Source organism: Elaeis guineensis, chromosome 2 (genome assembly GCF_000442705.2).
Source record: "Elaeis guineensis isolate ETL-2024a chromosome 2, EG11, whole genome shotgun sequence".
Classification (NCBI taxonomy): domain Eukaryota; kingdom Viridiplantae; phylum Streptophyta; class Magnoliopsida; order Arecales; family Arecaceae; genus Elaeis; species Elaeis guineensis.
This window is the reverse complement of record NC_025994.2, coordinates 89,731,387-89,753,006: the sequence shown is the minus strand read 5'-3', so window position 1 is coordinate 89,753,006 and position 21,620 is coordinate 89,731,387. Positions and strand designations below refer to the sequence as shown.

Here is a 21,620-nt window from a genome sequence, read left to right as displayed (position 1 = left end):
GAGGCCCATCGGATCGGACCGATTTCGGATCGAGTTTCGGATTCAGTCCGAAACCATTCAAATTGAGCTCGGATCAAAAAAATAGGATCCGTTTTACTTACAGACTGGACTTAGGCCTATCTTTGGTCCGGTTCGGATCCGGCCCGGACTCGAGCCCGAATTTTAGCCCAATCATAAGCCCAAATTTTAAGGCTTCTATCCGGCATTCCATCCTTCAATCTCCCTTTCGAATCTCGATTTTTTTTATCGAGGTCTGATCTCGAAGAGCTCTAGCCCCATCCGTCGACCATTACCGTCCTCACTCCCGATCCTTCCTGCTCTCCTATCGGCCGCTGGTCTTCACCGTCACTCTCCTTCTGGTCTTCAGCGGCATCGGGCTCCCCCTTCCAATCTCCCTCAGGTGCTCTTCTTTTCACAAGTCTGTCTTCGTCGTGCCCATTCTTCTCCAGACCGTCGCTCCCTCGAGCTTCGACTGTCGCTCCCAAGCCCCCGTCTCCCTTCGACTGCCGCTCTCTCGGGTTTAGACCGTTGCTCCCAAGCCCCCATCTCCCCCTGACCGCCGTTCCCAAGCTCCACTGCCCAGTCTCCCTCGAGCACCCCGACCTCTCTCAGAGAATTCGACAAGCTCTTCGACAGTTTCGGCGAGGCCTACAGCCGGTCTCGCCGCCCATACCAGTCTCGACCGTAACTGCTGCTGTCTGGCTCCTCACTGCACACGCCCACGTCCTTGAGACTAGCGTCATTTTCATCGAAATCGATGGTGTCGCCCAAGCCAAGCTTGAGCTCCAGGAGCCAGGAGGTCGTCGTCGTCGCCGAAGGCCTAGCAGGCATCGTCATCATTGTGGCTAGCCACCGGAATGGGTTAGGGCTTATAGGACTTTAGATTTTTTTTTTTAATTTTTTAAGAGGGAATCAAGAGTGATGTTGGTGGTGGGTTGGCCCAATCTATTCGGGCCAGGCTCGGATCGAACTCGGACCTGGATCTTTTAAAAATTTTCAGACTTACGTTCGGCCCAAATCCCGATAAAAAATTTCGGACTGAGCTCGGATTGGGGTCTGGCTCGGTCCGGCCCGGCCCACTTCTAGCCCCAATGGTCCCTGATGAAGTGGGGCAATGACGAAACACAACATGTAAATCATTGGTCTCGCTCCATCATAGACCATCCAGCTGTACACTAATGTCCTATGATGGAGAGCTAGACTCCTATGGTTCAATTGCAAATTAGAGATGATCCAAACTCATTTAAGAGACAATCCTAGATGGAGATATTCTCGTGTCGATATGCTAACGTATCTGGATTTCAATGCCAAATTTGGACATTAGTGAAACATCAACCATACAGAGTGGTCATAGATTGTTACATAGACCATGTGAATGATAGCTAAGCATGGGACTTTCTTTGAGGGTGATGTTTCACTGCGGAGAGGAGAATCCCTAAATTCTAATGGTATATTTCAAGTCATTTTCTCCTTCCAATTTCCTATCCAATGTTCTCCATTTTCTATTCTTTCGTATATATCAGTCTCTGCTTCTCTCTAATATTTGTGAAATGGAATCCATTCAAAATGATATTTCTAAGATAATGAATACACATCCTTACTAGTATTGCAGATGACTGCAAGTTTATTTTAAGCATGAAAGTGCTATAGAAAAGATATGTGGAAAAACTATAACGCATTGCTGGCCTAAATGGGATGCAACTGCTTCTTTGAAAAAAATCTATAGGCCCCATTTGGTTGAGGTATATCAAATTATGGAATAATCTAACAATTCATTTGAATCAATTATCCAAAAAAATGATTGCTAAAAAAAATAATTTTTACTATATTTAGTTAGTCAAAAAATTATTCGAAAAAATGACACTAAAAAAAAAATTATTATGTTTGATTGGAGGTAATCCTACACAGAAATATGATGAAATTTATAAATATATTTTTTAATATAAAATATTTTTTTAATATTAAGATAGCATTATCATTTTCGATTAGTTTTTATAGAATGACTATAATCATAAAATCTTTTATATAATATCATCTTCATTTTAATTTTTTTGTAAAGATATTTTTATTGAATGAATTTGAAAAGATATCAGGATAAATTCAATGGTTACATACGCAACTTTATTGAGGATATTTTTATTAAGTATGGATTATCACCATTTAGAAATTTATCAGATATCAATAGCCCATAATATTTATTTTATCTTCTCTCTTTAAAAAATAAACATGGGCCCATCAATTTTTTTATTATCTCTCTCTTCCATTTTCATACCAAACATGATAATCTGATATGAAATTTATTTTTTCATGCCAGATTATCTTCAACCAAATGGACACTAGAGGTATTTTGAGAAATTTTTTTTTCTTTTAGATTATTTATGGACCGAGCTTTTAAATTTTGTAGTCATTTTTTATCTTATGAAACGAATCCATGAGAAACCCATGTTTATTCTAAAAACTGAAAAGAAAAAAATTATCATGATTAATTTAGCTTCAAAGTTAAAATAGAATGAAAATAAGTAGTAAAAATATATTTTAAATTAATAAATGTACTTGAAGTACTCATAATTTTTCTATTCATAAAGAGTAAAACTATGATGTTGAGTAATATGCTAGAGCACAATTATCTTATAATATGAAATATCTTCTCAATGTCTTTTTTATTTCCTTCATGATTTATAATCTCATTTAATCATTCATATATAGAATTTAATTTGATAAGGGACTAATATAGTATCAAATTTTTTTAACAATACCAATGAATTAAAAGCCTAGATCTTTTTCGAACAAGTTTGCGCGCGTTAGGTGCCTCTCACGTTATTCTCCATTCAATCATTCAGCAAAAAAAAAACCGTTAAATCCATAGATATACAAGAAACTTGCATATCATAATTTATGCAAAATAAAATAGAGGTTTTAATACTTGTTAATAATCGGTCAATTCATGTTGGCATGCAACTTTCTATCAAGATTATTAGAACCATAAACACGCAACATTTTTTTACTTCTTTGCCACCCTATTCTTTTCAACGAAGTGCAAGAAGGAAAGCAATCGATAGTTCATATCATCTTTGAAGCAAGCTTAATTAACAATGGAGCTTTTTATCAATTTTTAAGAGAGAGGAGCAAGCCTGTGGATACGAAAGACCACTTGCTACCTCCCGTCGCAACCGATGTTCCAAATGATTGCAAAATGGAGATCCAGAGTCCGATCCCAAGCAATCCACCTCCTCCCAAATTGGTTGCCGCTCCACGGTGCCACTTGGGAGGCATTTTCAAGCCTTTCTCGCCTTCGGGGCCATTGGCGTTGCGTGCAAGTTCTCCGTGCATGGCAATGGTTTTAAGTTTCCCAACGCCTCACTCACGCGTGGCCTGGGCTATGCCAACCGATTGATTCTACCAAAAACTAACAACATAGGTATATGGATATATAAAACTGATTCGTATTATAATTTATGTATAATATTATTATACATAATCATAATTATTTTATATAACTATTAAATGATATTCATGGGTAGCAATGATACATATTATTGATATATTTATGATTATAATAGTCCATCAATTATTATAATTTTAAATTATTTTGTTCTCTTACAGTAATTACTCTTATACTAATCCAATAATAATTTAACAACACTTGCATTACAATTATATCGGTTCATTTTTTTAAGGAATAACCTTACAGATCAATTAGAAGGTATCACATGCTTTTAAACATCATACAACCAAATAGTTTGCAATTGCATTTGTAGTTTTCAACTATAAATTTCAGATACAAACAATTTTGCAAATCTAATTTTGATTGCAATTTTTTCAATTGCAGCCTGCATGCATACGGATCACGATCCCGAAGATTGCAACTAAAATTGCAAGTTCTGTCATTTTAACCTGCATTGTTAATGCAAGGTTTCGACAATTGCAATTGGAATTACAACCTGCAAATGAATTACCAGCTATCAAAAAGCTAAATTATTTATTTGCAGTTCCAATTATAGCAATTGAAAATACCACTTGTCTACTCACAAAACAAACAGCCTGCTATATATATAAACACCATATTGTGGATCTAACATAAATGTTTATAATAAAGCAAGAACTTTATATATAGACCTGGACCTACCTGCCGTGGAACCTTGATCCAAATGGTGATCATAAAATCAGAGACATACACAAAATTTAGAGGCAGAACTGGGTTGATAGAGGATGGACCGTTTACAGTGCATGTACAGCACCACAAGTGCTGTGCAGCTATGGATGGTCGCTATCAAGAGTCGGAGAGCCACTAAATAAGGTGGTCTTCGAGTATATGTCATATCATATATGACATGCATGTATTGTTTTGATCAATATTCATTTTCTGATGGTGGCTATCCAGATATGCATGGCACTTTGCAATGCATGGGCCTGCACCATAGAGGATCCTGGTTGGGGTTGATGACCCGCGACCTAATTTACTGTCCCATCTTAGACTAAGAAAAGACCATCTGACACAGACCTAGGAAGTGATAGGTCAGAAGTCTCAAATTCAAGACCTGAAGACAAATCAAAATTGATCTGGTTCAAGCTGGATCATAACCAGTCCCAACCAACGTACATGCTCTAACCAATTCAAAGCCTCTATCATGCCTCATATGGATCAAACCAAATAACGCTCCACGGAAGGGTACCATCCACTAATTGAAGAGGCCCGTCCCTATTGACAAACGAAAAATGCCTTTTTTTTTTTTTGGGGGGGTAAAACAAACGAAAAATGCTTTGGGGCGCCCACTAGTGCACATAGAGTTCCTTCCACGTACTTAATGCAGGCTTGGGTGCTCCATATTCAACCACATCTCACGTATCAATTTCTGCGAGTCGGACCAATCCGTCTTGGTATATCGTAGCTTGGAGGAACCTGTTGTGTTCATGATATGGGCGGCTAGCTCATAGCATTGCTTTTGATAAATTGGTCACCTGCCAAAGAACTTACTTATATCAGGTCAGGACCAATGCTACGCACTGAACCCATGTTCCTGTTCTAAAAGGAAAATTTGAAAACAAGAGGATCAGATAGGTCTGCACTTGTATATTGGCCACCACCTTTCCATTTCTCATCGATGGTAAGCACTTGAAGTGGTCCAGAGGGGCGTCAGTCCCAAGGACTCCTCGATTTCTCTACCTGGTGACATACTTCATGGTTTCAACAGACATTTATCAACCATAGTTCTTATCTTCAAATATCATAAACCTGGAATTATTTTTTTTTATAAAAAAGAAAAAGATAGAGGCTTGTTCAGCTGAAGGTTATTTAGAGAAGTATGTTAAGAAAAAACAAGATAGCCATACGTCAATACCAGTGTTCTTATTTTATTCACATTTCAAGTAGTGATTCTTGACTCAGAGTAGAAAGTATATGAAAGTTGTGCATCCAATAAAAAGAAAAAACAAATGAACCAGAATATCTGAAACTGAAAGTATGGATTTCACTCTTGTCAGTTCATGTCGACAGTGGTAAGAGTAAAACATGCTGCGGCTCTTTTTAGCTCATTCTCTGAAACGTGTTCCTGCTGCACTGTTTCCTTCAGCGACAACTCAGAACTATCAAAAATAAAAAAATAAAAAACCGATAATCAGATATAGCCTTAATATAAAACTTTATTCTACATCAAAACGACAAAGTAACTGATCAAACCTTGATTCATAGACTCGACCTTCCTCTATAGTGTCAAAGTATGGTGATATTTCATCATATTCGTGCTCCACTCCTAATGGAGTCTGGAAACCTGAACCTGTAACCGCGATCACTGAATTACTGGCACTGCCACTGTTGTAGGAATTATGAGCCCAAAATTCTTCGACATGCTTGTTGTCAGTGTTATTAGGTAGAGCATCGAAAGGCAGATAATTAGATGTATTGACAGTTAAAGGAGAGGAGGATGATGAAGACAATGAAGCGAAATGCAGTTCCGACGACTGATGGTGGTGGCGATAGAGAGAAAGCTGTGCATTGATGGCATCCAGCTCTAATTGCGTGTGCTGAATCTGAAGATGGAGGGTGAAAATAAGACCTAGACAGCCGTGTACAGGATAGCGATCACGAACATTGGCCTCATAGATGATAGAACGCATGGCCTCCGCCTTATGCGGCGGTTCGAGTTTGTTGAGTATTTTAATGATGTTGCTAACACCGAAGAGACGGTGGGCATTCTGGAACTGCTTGGGCTGCTCGGGAGGGAAGTAAGGAGCGAGCGGACAATCGGCGGAGCATCTGCGACGCTGGTATTTGCACGCCGCGCATGCCTGGCTCGTGCCGCCCTTCACCGTCATCAGTTGGCTGCCTTCTCTCTATGAGAAGGGGAGGTTGGTGGTGTTTTTGAAGGTTTTAGAGAGCTCAGAGGGAAAAGAGAAGGGGAAGGGGTTGCGGAAGATCCAGACGGGATCTGGAAGGGGGTGGTGGTTCCGGATTTGGCGTGGGGGTGAAGAAAAACGTGTAAAAAAAACACAATGGTTGGGAATGAACGGTAGTTTTGAGTGAAGACGGAGTCAAGGGTAAGAAGTTAGGACGGTTCTCCCAGGCCTCGTGTGCCAGGGGAGCCGAGACGTGGCTGTCGTCGTGGAGGTTGGACTTCGCACGTGCGACGGATTTTAAGAAGCTTGTGCCATGTTTAAGCCCATGTGATGAACTGCCTTCTGGTTTCAAAGGTCCAAAACGGGAACAAAGCTACCCATTAATTGATATCTAAAGCCGAAAGGACGTTATGACGTTGGGTGCCGTACCCATAATTAACCTATTTAGCATGCCACAAAAATTTAAGGCCCCCAACTATATATTACCAAAACTAATCTAGATATATTCCATAAATTTTATAAGTACAAAATTGAATACCCAAAGTAAATCAAAGAAAAATACACATTAACATAAATTAAATTATCAAAATCTATCATTTCAAACCAATACAACAACATCAAAAATTACTGTTACAAAAAAAAAAAACAGAAACAAAAATTAATCAAAAAATGTCAAAATAACTCTAAAAGATTATCAAAGCTTCCTTGCTAAAATATATATATATATATTTTTTATGGGATTATCAAACTATTCTCCACCAAAAGAACTCTTTTTTTAAGAGATTGCAAGTGAGTTGGCCAATTTTTCCTTCTGGATTGAAAAATAATTTTATCTCCAAATTTCAAACCAACATTATTGTGTCTTGAGATGATCTTGAAAACATATCTCAAAAAATGAGTTTAATATTATTGGATTGAATGGTGATTTTAAGAAGAACGATGATCTGAGATCATTGTCTGATCACCAAGATGCAACTAAATATATTGATTTCATCACCTACATCTCAAAAATAATTTTAATATCACTGGGTTGAATGATGATTTTAAGAGGAACGATGATCTAAAATTATTACCATATGAGATCACCAAGATACAACCAAATATATTGATCTCAACACCTCCATCTACAACACTATTGATATTAGGGTCGTCGCTCCATATCAAACATCACCTTAGTGCATACAAAGTTATAATCGTTGAAGTTTTGATGAGGGACTAGAAGGTTGCATTTTAATTGTAATTTTTAAAGCATGAGTTTGAATCCGATGGTGAAGCTTTGGCATTTTCAGATTGATGCTCTTGAGCTAGATAGAGTTTCAAGCAATGAATTATTTATTTATGACGTGCTCTTTTGCTATTTTTCTGTCATGCTGATCAAATTAAGTGATCCAAATCAAGGATTTTGTGATCCAAATCATACAATCAAATTCATCAGACAAGTAACCATTTAGACTGTCATCTTCTAGTAAATGATGAGACCAGAAAATTTGATGTTTTAATTCTATGGACTCTACCAAAATATTTTGATGAACTGCGTGGATTGGAGTGGTCGTAACATGGTAAGGTGTAGGGCATATGTCCTATTTAATAAGATTTGCGAGATGATAAGTTCAGAGGAGTTATTTTTAGCAATCCAAATAGAGTTCAACTAAAGGCAAATTACTTCAATAGAAAACTAGAAAAATCTAAAGTTCCCTCTCGCATGTTTTAGCGGCTTACTTTTCCTCTCAAAATCACCAACTTAAATAGGATGAAAACAAATGCCTTTTTCACTCTCTGAATTTATGATGGTTACCAAATTACTAAAGATCAATTTAGATGTCTAGGATTTATAAACTTAAAATAAAATTCATGATAGGATGTAGGATTGATCCAATAAAATTATACATCAAATTCTATTGGAAAAAAAATCCCATATAAACTAATCCTATCCTATATTTAAATGATAAATTAGAATTCCTTCCCTCCCTTCTTCCTCTTCTCCTCTCTCTCTATCCCTTCTTTTGCCAAAATAATAAACTTATCCATATCAAATTATTATATTAATCATTATAATTATAAAATAATTCATTTTAAGAAAAAGATATCATATCCTTGTGTATCTTTAGAATTTAAAATTAAAACACATCCGGATTTGGGACGTACTTGAAATTTTCTCCTACAGATTTGATATTTGCACCTCGAGTAGCAGCTATTTGAATCTAATTATATATATATTTAAAAAATTTTATAAAAATTTTGATCATGAATGCAACTTGACCCGATCTAACCCTCTTATCTAGTCGATCCGACTAGACCCAAGACAGATATTAGATGGATATAGGTAAAATTTTTAGTTGATCATTTAGCAGTACCCTATTGGATAGGGAGAAGAGTTTGGGATTTAAAATTTACTCCTTGGGTACCGACTACCTGAACACACACACACCCCTTGGGTACCGACTACTTGAACACATACATATAGGGGGCGTATTAAGTGAGAGGAGTGACTTAATATGAGAGGTGAGAAGACATAATAATAACCCTTGGATCCACATCAACGGATCAAATGAGTACCGTGCGCACTCACGTGCGCGCATTAAAAAAGTTAAAAAAGAAAGGAATGGATAAACCATAAGAATATTTGGATAATTTAAACAGCTACATTCTCATCTGAATCATTGATGTGAATCCAAGGATTATTATCATGTCCTCTCACCTCTCACATTAAGCCACTTCTCTCACTTGATACACTTTCTATACACACACACATACATATATATATATATATACATATATATGCACACACACACACATATATATGTGTGTATGTACGCATATGTGCATATATGTATATATATATAGATATGTATGTGTGTGTGTGTATATATATATATAAAGACATAGAAAGTCATATATATTATTCAAGATTCATAAAATAAAAAAAAATTATTATTATTTTCTAATATTTTATATGACTTCTTATGAATCTTATAACATTCTGAATAATATTTTGACATCTTGTTGCTTGATATAGTATCATCTGTCCGTAATATTACTTTCCGACAATTATTCATAGAATACAAAAAGATGTCATATTATTATTATAGATGTCAAATGGTATGACATCCTATTGATTGTTATGATATCATATTATTATCTATAATATTCTAACCACGCATAAGCAAAATAGAATAAAAGATGATGTCTTGAAGGAAAAAAATATTTTTGTCAAAAAAAATTAAAAAAAAATTGAAATATAATAAATACATGCCTCATATTGTGCTGCGTAGTCAAATCTGATAAAGTGGTATGCTTTTTCTCCACCGAAGGCAATGGACAAAAATTTCTCTTTCCGTTTTCTCCTCTGACCAGACACAGCAAACTAAACCATACGTTGGTAAGAGCCAGACCCTTTCACCACTTGGAAACGGCACTATAGTAATTTAGATGGATCAGCAAACATGAAACTAGCATTGTCCAGAATTGCTGGTCCAATGTGATATTGGAATGCAACATGCGACAGATTAGATAGGTAAAATGAACATTGATGGAGTTCATCTTAGGTGAGTCATATGATATTAATAATTTTCAGAACATTGCAGATAAATGATACCCGACCCCAAAAGACCCCCCTCCCACCCCAGCCCCACTTTGCTCTTTTCAACAAAATGCACATTAATAGCATCTTTCTGTCACAGAAATAAAACCATTAATGACATACTGATAAAAACTAAGTGCCTTCTGGGGATCGACATCATTACCCATAAATGAAGGATCGAACAACTTACTTCCAGTCCGTTTATTTAAAATAAGCGCGCTCTAGAGCCTTTGCCTTTTCAGCTGCAACGGAAGCATCTGGTCTGCCCTCCATGGTATATGCCGTCGCCTGGACAAGCCATGCAAATTATGATGAATATATTGTGTAAAGAAATCCCCCACATAATTCCTATAGGCAGCATGATGCAGCGGATTTACAATAGCTTCTAGACGAAATGCGAAGCAACCTTTTAGTTTGTTAATATATGCATAAGACCATCTGTTCATGCAAGCACTTTATATATTGACACCGCAAGGAATCAATTTTATCTTATTATTGTACGTATGGTATGCCTAGAAACTGTGTACCAGCTTGCAGCTATATAATTACAAACATAGTTCCCAGAAAGTATGTAATCATGATTAATAGGTTTCAATGAAAATGCATCTAGCCATAAGAATTTCAGATGCAATCAGACATGAGGAACCAAGAGAAACAAGTGAGGGAAGACCAAATCATGTGGATGCATCTCAAAAAAAAAAACACATGATGCAGAACATGCCTAAATTTATTTGTGTAAAATTTGTGAAAAGTAGAGAAAAGAATGACAATGAGGGAGAACAAATTTTAATGGTCGACTGACGTGGAAGACTTCCATCAAAAAAAAAAAAAACAAATGACGTTGAAGACAAACAAAGGCTCATTCATCAAGCAAAGAGATCCAAAATTCCAATTACTGGATATGCTTGCAAGTCAGGATAATCCAATAGTTCTTTAAACAAGAGAACTGAAAAAGACTCCAAATGACATGCAACAAAGATGTCACAAGCCAAGAATCGCAAAGGTTAGCTTTTAATATAGTCAAGGCAAATCTAGAAAGTTGTGCAAACTTCAAGGCTCTGTTCAAGGTTCCAACACAATAAGTTCATGCCTTGCACTTCGAACTTGCATACTGTTTATATGACCGCCAAGATTTTAAACCCTGTGATACCCATGGACGCAAATGACAAAGAGGCAAGATGTGTTAGCTAGCTCTCTCTCTCTCTACATGTATTGTGGGCATTTAATTGTCTTTACACATAATATGAATTTGGAACCTTTGCTTTTTGAACCAATAAGGGTTTTTGCATATGATTGCTAAAATTTTGCTACATTGGTCCGTGCAGAGATCAAAATCAAAACGAGAAAGAAAAATACGAAAGCAAATCCAGAGGATCTGATTATAGAGCATACCAGCAAGCGCCACAAGAAAGGTGCCCCATCCCTCATGCTAACTTGTTTCTCAATTTCTTCAATTGCTGTAGTGCAAAAATAATATCAGTTCTGCAAAGAAAAGGGGGAAAAACTTAGGATTAAACTCACAAAACTTTTGCCTACCCTTGGAGGCTTGTCCAACTTTCAACAAAACAACGAACCAAACTTCATTGAAGACATCAAGTTGTTCATCAGATGCTCCAATCATCTATAACATATATATATATATATATATATATATATATAGAGAGAGAGAGAGAGAGAGAGAGAACAAACTCATTCAGATCCTGGCAGAATGAAAATTCTTTAATTATAGAATGATTATATTGTAGGAAGTAGTCATACTTTGAAGTCAATGGCATTAAATTTTGGACCAAGAATGTCAAATACTTTCTGATAATTGCCCCTTCCATATTCGTAAATGGCTTCTGCAAGCTGACATCAAATTGAAAATAAGTTCAGTGGATTAATCAATTTTCCAGCAAGATGGAGCTAAACATTTTCACCGGCCCAAATAAGAAGTGTTTCCTTATTAGTTTAAAAGAAAAAAAGGATTCAGACTTTGATATAATGGCAGAAATATTGTTATCAAATATTAATGATGATTTAAGTACTAAAGAGTAATTCGTTGAAATGCAAGGATTTGCAATAACAATAGCAGTATATAACAATAAAAACAACAATTTGAATCATGGGTGGCACCTAGCACTACCTAACAAGTCATAAGCAATACCAACAAATATAAAATGTCTCAAACAATCTCCATGTGGCCATGAAATTCCTCCAAAATAGGCCGATGTTATCTGAAACACACAAATGGCTGCCTTGGCTTACTATTTCAGTTTAGTCTACTGAAAAACCCTGAAACTTTTTAGCAAAAGATTTCACTTCAGAGAGATAAAAACCACAAGATCCACAAGGCTTCAACATGAACTCAAACCATGAAATCTATATGAATGCCCTCTAAGAATAAATTTCCAAGAATACTGAGGAATAAATGTTCCTTCACATAACCAAAGCTCATCCATGCTCATGTAAGACCTTCATAAAGGATAACAATTATGTATGCTTCTTTCCAACTTCGCTCTCTAATCAATTAAATAGGCCTATAGATCACAAGTTATAGCCATTAATCTGCAACTCAATCTAAATGTAAATTTTAATTCCTAGACTCCTAACTCTCTTAGATTCTTTAAATAATAAATATAGAAAAAGTCCTAACTATAGAGAGCAAGCCTTGGCACAACAGTAAGATTGTCCCAAGGTGACTTAGAGGTCATAGGTTCGAAATACAGAAACAGCCTCTTCGCACATGAGGATAAGGCTGCATACATCTGACCCTCCTCAAACCTTGGAATGGTGTGAACCTTGTGCACTTGGCTGCCCTTTTAAAAAAGGTCCTAATTGTTATGTGTCTAAAGTTCTTCTTGAATTTAAACTTGTGAAGGAAACCTAGAATACACCAAATGCGATCAGGTCTCATACTAAAGGACTAGGAAAAATTCTTCTGCCTCTATATCGGATGAAACTTGAAACTAGTCTATCATATTTATTATACTGAAAATGATAGGACAACAGGATGCTTTCACATTGCCAACTCTAATAGAACTAAATAATAGATCTATTATCCTATCACTCAAGGATTGGGGAACCATTCCAAACCATCCGATTCGGGGTTTATCGAGTCGTGATGGTGGCATACCGAGACAAGTCCAGCAATCAAAATGAGAAACCAAAGAAGGAGAAGGAAAGAGAGGAAAAGAGAGGGGAGAGCGAAGGAGAGGGAGAGAGAGAGAAGGTCGCTGAAGGGCCGCCGAGCCCATGGCGCCGCTGCCGAGGCTACTGAAAATATGGAGGGGCTCGGCCTCCTCGCAATCAAAACAGGGGCTTCGACCCCTATTTCGTTTACTTCATGGTTTCATTTCCTTTTTTCTCTTTTGTAATTTTCTATGAAGTCGGCAATACCTGAAAATAGTAAAAAGAAAAACAAAAATGAAGTGGGCAACACCGTTGCCGACTTCATCCAATAAAAGCAAAATAAAAAACAAAACAGAAGTTGAAGCCCTTGTGTCAATCGGAAGGAGGGCGGAGACCCTCCTCCGACTTTCAAGCAGTGTCGGCCCCTCCCTCTCCTTTCCCCCCCCTCTCCCTTTTCCTCTCTCCCATTCTTCCTCCGCCCTCTCTACTATGTCGGTTCAAGCTGGGATGGAACAGCACGAGACGCACCAAACCATGCGGCTGGCCGGCCGATCCAGGCCCCAGCACAATGAACCATGCTATCACTTCTACCTATCAGTGTGCTTGAGGGAGCTCCTCACGTTTAAGCATCCTGTTGTCCTATAAGTGAGCAACAATGAGTCTAGGATGTTTTACTGCACCAAACATGTGCTGACCTCTAACACAAAAATATCAGGTCAGTGTAGGTGTGAAGGTAAAGCAACAAAACATAGCAACCATTAACAATCTTTGGTATAAAAAGGTTTCAAAAAAATGCTACACAAATGCTAATGTAAATCTGAATATTTCTGAGACATGATAAATCAACAAGAAAACAGAGTTGTAAATGATGCCCACCAGTATCCCTCTTTGCATCTTGTGTTGTTTCTTTTTGCTCACTGAATAGATCCTAATAACAATAAACAGTTATTAGAATAACAGGATAATATGTCATGGTTCCCACAAATTATAAAAATGTGGGTCACTTCCTACCTTGACCTCATGGATTTGAGTAAGTCCTGTGCTTTATGCACCTTGTGTGTGCTAGCTAAGGCCCACAATGCTGACAGATCAAGCAACCACTCCATATGCCATATAGACTGCAGAGGTACAGTGCACACAGAATATTAGTTGATCCACAATTAAGCATAAAAGAGCATACCACAATGTGCTTCAGTTACAATTATTTTTTCAAAGTTTTTAAGTACAAATTTTGGTACCTGTACCAGTATGCAACTGCTACATCTTGTAACAGATATTAGTGCGGTATATACCTTCATAACAACACTCAATACAAGGGGTATGCTGGTGCTAGTTCCCAACCAGTATGGTACATTAGTCAAAACCATGATTCTTTCCTTTTAGCTTTTTCCTGCCCTTCAACTCATCTCAAGGGTTTCTAGTACTGTTTATAACCAAGAACCGTAATAGCTTTAGCATCGACTGAATGATGGTAATTGATGTTTATGCTACATCAAACAATTAACAGAACATGTGAACAGGGCTTGTGCCAGTGGTCATACCTATCTACTTAGCAAACCGAGGTTCTAGGTTAAATTCCCGAATGGTGCATCCCAAAAAACCTGGACCTAGATAATCAGTGTATGTAGGTATCCCTCCCTTTCTCTCAAAACAGAGGGGGGCAGGCAGCAAACATGAACGGCTACGGCCAAACATATAAACCCGGTTTACTATGCTTACAAAACAGAAGTATACAACATTGATAGAATGGGGGTGGGTAAGAAAGCTGATATAAGTACTGAGGTATGATTTTCTCACAAGCCTAGACAGGTAGGATCACTTGAAAGGCAAAGGTAGTAGATCAAGAAAAATAAAAGCTGCATATTCCATATTTGACAAAAAAATAAATAAATATTACTCCAGATACACCAAGTATGGTCTTGATTAACTATGATAAAATAGTACTATAGAGGGCAGATTGCAAGCAATAGGAAGTTAATAAAAGATTCTAGCCACTTGGTGCTAGAAAAAGCTTTCTGGATTTTAGTCTGTTTGTATACAGCTATTCAACAAGCCTAGGTCATCTTTGTATGAAATGGTGCTTCATTTAGACTTTGCATGCAGAAAGCAAAGATCTTTTATATGCAAGATAAGTTTTCATGGTCAAAAATTAGTTACCTTATCCTCAAGTCTATCTGCTAGTGTCAACAACCTATCCTCGATATAACTTGTGTTGTCCCGCACATAGACCCGCATCAACAAGCCTAGAGCATTCAGATATACCTGAAACATGAGATGGTTTTGAGTACTGCAGACCAGGATGAGCTGAGAAGAATATCTATAATTATACCTCTGCTGGCTCAGCATCGCTTCGTTCCAGTTCCTTCCAGATATGGTGATCATAAACTTCTAGAACTTTGGGCAGTGGGGCATCACCTTCTAGATAACAAACAGCAACATGCCACCAATTGTGAGTACACCTGAAAATAAAATCAGCAAAGCATCTAAAATGCTTGAAGGAAAACCCGTGCTTTATTTCCTGGAAATTTGAAAATTTACAACATATTATGATCGAAACCTCCATACATGAATGAGGAACAGGAACTCCATGAGGAAGAACAAGCTTCCATGAAATCCACAGCTTCTTTAAAACAACATTTGTACTGAAAAACATGGCATAGCTTCACGGAGAGAGAGGTCAATTTTAGAATCTATGAGACACAATACATATAAATGTTTGGAATCACTTCTTATTACAAAAGCTATAATTTAAGAAATAAAGAAAAAAGAGGTTATGGAGTTGCACTGGATAGTAATTCTGTGTGCCAAGAGTTAAAAATGGACTTCAAGAGGCATATATATAGTATGTTATGGTGATTGCTTCATGTAACTGTTCACATATACTCTAAGGTGCATGAGGAGTGATAAATTGAAGGAAAGCCCAGTGAGTGGTAAATTTAGTGTATCTCGCAAGATAGTGGAGTTTAAGGTCTAAAGGGCTACAGGCATCTTGTGTGTTGTGAAAATTCAAGCTAAAGGAAAGGACCCACTGACCGAATGCTAGAGCTGTCACAGTTCTATAATTTCCAGCTGACAAGAAAGATTTCACTTGTAAGGGACCTTTTCCCAATTTGCAAGAATTGAAAATAACTCTCCACTCGCATCGACTAATGCAGTTAGTCTCTTCCTTTCTTACTGCTATCTCCTGCCTCTTGTTCTTCTTTATGGCCATTTCTCAGTTCCTTTTCTATCACTGAAGCCGCTAGTGATAAAAGTTCATCCATAGTGAAGTTTGACAATGAATGCACATTAACAGACATCAACCAACCAAGTAATAAGGTACTTGGGCCTCTATTTCTTTTTTGAATTCTCTAACCATGTTGGGCACTACTGCATCCTAAGAGATATACAGCTCCGTTCGCAAATCCAAAGTCATAATTTTATATTTCCCAGTCTACTCCCAAATGTCGAGTCATGAGGTTGCAACAAGCATAAGTCTATGGTGTTCCATGTACCCATCCCAAAAGCACTAGAGAAAATGTCTTGCCTGACTTACCTATCAGTATCATTTTTCATATGACATAAAAGGTCCCTTTGAAATTATTACAAATCATAAGTCTTCACATAAAAGAACCTCAAAGCACAAGTAGGGGATGCAAATACATTGCAGATACTGATAACTTATCAATATTAAAGAGGTGATATGGAATAGAGCATCACAAACCATGTTTTTGTCCAACAATTTTTCCTATGAGAAAGGAAAAGGGAAAGGGCAGATAGAAAAAACTAAAAAATACATAGCCAAACATGCAACAATTGTAAATCTCATAGTCATAGTCATAGTCACAAAGAATCTCTGAAACATAATGAGCTTAACATATTTTTTGTAATTCCATCACTCATTTTTTGTACTACACTTTGACTAAGCATTTCCACAATATACAGTTATCAGATTTTTTGCACTTTTCTCTGTGCACTGCACCATTGTTCTTGGTATTTAACAATTTGATCATCCTTTGCACTTTAAGACCAAACATGGGTTTTCATCAGGTCCCAAAATCCATAAAGTACAAGTTGTATGCATGTCATGACTTATTATTCAAGCAAACAATAATTGAAAAGTAATTATTTGAGAATTGAACATATGGCCATATGGATGTTTACCTTATGAAGACCCTACAAGATTTCACTTACATTATGTTGTGACCACAAGTCATGCTTGTTGATGTCAAATCCTTTCCTTGCAGCCGTCTCAGCTTCAGACATTTGTCCAAGCTCTAACAATGGAAAAGCAAGCATGCCATAGATGTAATTCTGATCTTCATTTTGTGGCAGTACCTAATTAATGATTGACTATTAGTGCTTGCAAAGAAACGAGCGTCACTACATTAGTTATTAATATATTAATTATGTAGTACAATAAAATAAACAGAGGCTTCTGCATGAACACAAGCTTTTTGTTGATTATTAAAATAATTTAGGAGGCTGAAGGCTGAAAATGAGGATAAGACTAGAAGTTATTGCAGAGCAGCTAGATCTTAACATTTTACATGCTTTTACATTAAGGCAACCTGTTCAACTAGATTCAGTGATAAATCAGCCCGACCCATGTAGAAGCATAGGACCTGAGCCCTCTTAAGTGACACCAGATCTTTAGGGAACTCCCTCAGCAACTGCAAAAGCAAGCATCACAGTAAGCAATGATGGCTCCAAGCCCTCCACAGAAAATATTGACTTTCCTCAAGAATAAAAACAATATGATAACAAATTGATGCACAAATTAATTATTTAAAAAAAAAAAAACTCTCATTTCCTCATTAATCAATAACTATTAATATAAAAACTATCTAAAAGATTACATTAACAATCAGTAACCATTCAGAAGGGACAATAATAAGATGTGCCTTATGACAGCTAATTGAACATTCATATTTTGGAAGGAACAAGTTGACCACAAGTGGATTGAAGAGAAATTGACTGATCACCTAAGAAAAAGTACAAAGTTGACTAAATCACTCATGGCTTTGAGCTCCAATTACAATCACATGAAGCATGGCACCCCTGATCCATGGAGATGGAATCAGATAGCTTCGGTTTTACAAAAGTGAATGAAGGCAGGAAGTTCCTGATTGGGATATAATTTTCCACAAAGCAAGCAAAACAATGTTGCTGCCACTAATTCACTCAATCGATGCTTGGAGGAGAGCGCAAGAAATTTTTTGCCATCTAAAGCATTATATCCTGCCAAACTTGAAGAAGAGAAAATTTTTTCCTTTTCATAGATAATCAGCACATAGTTAATGTCAAAGTAAATAAGATAATCAGCACACAGTTAATGTCAAAGTAAAATATTTAGCCATAAACTTGTTCCCAGGAGATACAGCCACCTGACATTGGAAAAACAAAATTGTCCATAATTTGATTAATGCAGAAAGTGAAAGATCATTCCCAAAGAAAATTCCTAAGAGAACAGGATGCACTATATCGGTGACCCATAGGAAACTTCTTAGAGAAAGAATGCAATATCAACAACAGAAGAGATTAACACTCTGCGACGGTAAGAAAGCAGCAGAATTGCAGCAGACCAGGTCTCCACAGGAACAATCCAAACAAGGAACCACTATGATGCCACATGTATCAGTACACCTTCCTACAGATGAATCAAAAGAACCATCAGACTGTTGCATGTCTCTCCTACAAACTTGAGAACCTTAAAGATGCAGCCATTGAAAGAATAATTATGGCTCCAATCTATCAGCATTTCTTGATTAGTGACAGCAATGTACAAAATGATATCATGTTAAAAGAGGGTCAACCAATTATTGGATGTAATATAAAATCACAAGAACATCTAAAACAGCCTATCATTGCAGCTTCACCAATCATAAAGTTTACCACAACGGATTCCCTGGTTAGAGGATTTCCACAACAAGTGGATAGGATTATCTATTTGCGGCCTTGAAATTAAGTGCTTTCAAATAGGAAATCAAACATCAGAATCTAATCAAACCAAGCATCAGTTTACTGAGAATCAAATTTTATGAAGGGAAACAAATGAGTGTTTCCAAGAGTATCCCAAATCGAAGAGTCTTGTGTGGACAAGAGAGCATCCCTTTTTCCAACAAGAACCCATCATATAAAGCATAGAATTTTCACTTCTTGTCTTTATGTCTTCTGTTGATCTTGTAGAACTATCATATTGGGGTAGACTTGTGTATTCTATTTTAAGTAAGATTGGTGTCTATGGTATAAGTTTGGTAAGGAAGTCATACTAAATTTTGTTATAAAGATATTTTGGTTTCCCTTCACAAGAGATTCCAGCAGGATCAAACTTTCATCATTTTTAGAAGGTTCTTTCTTTTCTTTTTAAATAGTTATTGGGAGATGATTAAGATCTCCAAAGAGAATCTTTTCACATTGCAATCAGAATTTGGAAAATTTTAATAAAACAATGGTTCTCTCAGATGCATTAAATGCCCCAGTTAAATTAGAAGGATATCGTTCCCTTTGAATTAATGAAATAATAGAAATTTATTTGTAAAATAATATCATTTCTTCATCAATTCTCTCGTTAGCATTAGCATGAAAAACAACACATTCATTTAAGCTCATGTCGCTAAAACGCTATAAACAAGACAGTTGAATACCAACTTCTTACTGCCTTTGGTAGAGAAGCAAGAAACCAACACAGGATTCTTATGTAATCCCCAAAAATTCCAAAACTCAGGACTTGGATGATCAAGAATCGACACAATTTGAGGAATTCTTTAACTCTGCAAGCAAGTTTTTAATGAAGCACACTTTTAATCAAATTGCCTTCCCTAATGAAATCAAGAATCAGTAGAATACAATAGAAAGCACAGTTTCTTGGACGTAGAAAGTGGATTGGCAAGTGGACACAATTTGAGGGATTCTTTAAACTCTGCAAGCAGATTTTTAATGAAGCACACTTTTAATCAAATTGCCTACTCTAATGAAAGCAAGAATCAGTAGAATGCAATAAAAAGCACCGTTTCTTGGACGTGGAAAGTAGATTGGCAAGTGTTTAGGGGTACCAAACCTCCATATGTCGCTCAACGGCAGTGTCGTCATTCTTCTCGTCTCCCACCAAGCAAGAAATCGCTCTGAAGACCGCTTTCTCGTACGAAGTGGCATTCTCCTGAATCAATTCAAGAAACAACGACAAAAATCCAAAACTTTCCCAGGAAAAACATCAAGAAAAGGAGAGAAAGGGGGGAGAGAGAAGTACGAGGGAGGAAGCGGCAGCGGCGAGGAGGGAGGAAGCTTTGGAGGGGTTCTTGGGGGCGAGGAAGTGGGCGGCGAGGACGTTGGCGAGGACACAGGAGGGATCGTGGAGCAGGGCTTGGAGGATGACAGCCCGGTTCCGGCCGTAGGAGAGGAACTCCTCATAGTAGGAGTCAACGGCGGCGATGCAGGCGTCGGAGGTCGTCCTCACAGGGTGTCCCCACTGGTCCGATCGCGTCGGCGCCGTCGCCGTCGCCGCGGATTCTCCGTCCATCGCTCTTCAAGCCTCTCTCTCTGGTTAAGTCGTTTGGGGTTCTGAATTCCACCACCGAATACTTGCTACTTGGAAGCACCGCGGATATCTCGTGACAGGACGAAGCTCGCATACATCCCCGTTGACATCGCCTGTCCTGGCAACAGTTGATGGCAAACGAGTGGGGTCTACGCTTCTTGTCGTTTGGTAGTGTAAATGTGTAATATTGTGTTGCATGCTGAGAGATTATTCCTATGATGACCATGTTTAATAATGCTATCAAAACACTACAGCCTTTGTCCGTTGCCATAAGCTTTATTTGCAGCGGGACCTCGTTTATGCCGCGGGTGCCACGTCTCGTTCCTTAGATGGTTGTTATTGGTTAACTAGGTTGGGATCCGTCCATCCTTATCCGATCTTTGCTGGTTTCCACTTACCTAGCTTTTTCAAAAAAAAATATCAGATTCAAAATTTAGGACATAACACGAATACACTACTGAAAGCTGTAGCCCATAATAATACGAAACTAACAATCATAATTTTGAATAAAATTAAAAATCAAATCTATCATTAATTGATTAATTAAATAAATATTGGTTCAAGATAACTAAATCCAAAATAAAATATCAAAATCAATATTTTAAAATTCATAAATAGTTGATTATAATTTCGTAACTATCCAATAAACTAAATTCGATTATAAAATTTTCAAACTCGCTAGTGCAGATCTCTAAGTCTGGATCATCCATCATTCCTAGTAATCTTATTCCTCTTAAAAAAAATAAACGAGAAAAAAACTATACTGGTTCAGTAAGTAAAATTTATATATGATCAAATCAAGCATAAGCTTGTACATGTATTGATAAATCATTTGCAGAAGATGATTATCATTAAAAGATAAAATATTTCATGATAATAGTATAATCATATATAAATTGATCATGCATAAATCATGCAAATTATATAAATAGATTTTTCAATGCAAGATCATAGATCATGCTGATTTTATAAATAAGGTTATAAATCATTTATTATCTTCACATATCATAATTATTAATAATTCTTTTAGACTAAATATTAAGATCACCTTATAATCAATATCATGCCAACTATTATAAT

At 36.9% G+C, this 21,620-nt stretch overlaps 2 protein-coding genes across 2 annotated transcripts; both read right to left on the bottom strand.

Annotated features, from left to right (window-relative positions):
- Positions 1 to 3,819: 3,819 nt before the first annotated feature.
- LOC105055372 (LOB domain-containing protein 22-like) lies at positions 3,820 to 6,312 on the bottom strand. The gene is made up of 3 exons (XM_010937154.3): positions 5,678 to 6,312; positions 5,510 to 5,583; positions 3,820 to 3,941 (listed from the first exon to the last, which is right to left on the bottom strand). The coding sequence occupies exons 1-3, from the start codon at positions 6,310 to 6,312 to the stop codon at positions 3,820 to 3,822; spliced, it is 831 nt and encodes a 276-aa protein (XP_010935456.2).
- Positions 6,313 to 9,909: 3,597 nt separating this feature from the next.
- LOC105054133 (uncharacterized) lies at positions 9,910 to 20,652 on the bottom strand. The gene is made up of 13 exons (XM_010935577.4): positions 20,253 to 20,652; positions 20,064 to 20,162; positions 17,575 to 17,676; positions 17,198 to 17,341; positions 15,590 to 15,684; positions 15,354 to 15,483; positions 15,182 to 15,286; positions 14,036 to 14,142; positions 13,901 to 13,952; positions 11,672 to 11,761; positions 11,450 to 11,534; positions 11,306 to 11,370; positions 9,910 to 10,201 (listed from the first exon to the last, which is right to left on the bottom strand). Exons 1-13 carry the CDS (start codon positions 20,520 to 20,522, stop codon positions 10,115 to 10,117), a joined length of 1,431 nt encoding a protein of 476 aa, XP_010933879.1. The 5' UTR covers positions 20,523 to 20,652; the 3' UTR covers positions 9,910 to 10,114.
- Between the last annotated feature and the right edge of the window lie 968 nt (positions 20,653 to 21,620).

What these genes read in the sequence shown, in the direction of transcription:
- LOC105055372 (XM_010937154.3), bottom strand. Translation starts at nt 6,312, where the DNA reads ATGACGGTGAAGGGCGGCACGAGCCAGGCATGCGCGGCGTGCAAATAC. An exon ending in GGTCGAGTCTATGAATCAAG is followed by an intron (nt 5,584 to 5,677) that starts GTTTGATCAGTT and finishes TATTTTTGATAG; the next exon opens with TTCTGAGTTGTCGCTGAAGG. An exon ending in GCTAAAAAGAGCCGCAGCAT is followed by an intron (nt 3,942 to 5,509) that starts GTTTTACTCTTA and finishes ATTCATTTGCAG; the next exon opens with GTTGTAATTCCAATTGCAAT.
- LOC105054133 (XM_010935577.4), bottom strand. Translation starts at nt 20,522, where the DNA reads ATGGACGGAGAATCCGCGGCGACGGCGACGGCGCCGACGCGATCGGAC. An exon ending in CCGCTGCCGCTTCCTCCCTC is followed by an intron (nt 20,163 to 20,252) that starts GTACTTCTCTCT and finishes GAATTGATTCAG; the next exon opens with GAGAATGCCACTTCGTACGA. An exon ending in AGTTGGACAAGCCTCCAAGG is followed by an intron (nt 11,371 to 11,449) that starts GTAGGCAAAAGT and finishes TTTGCACTACAG; the next exon opens with CAATTGAAGAAATTGAGAAA.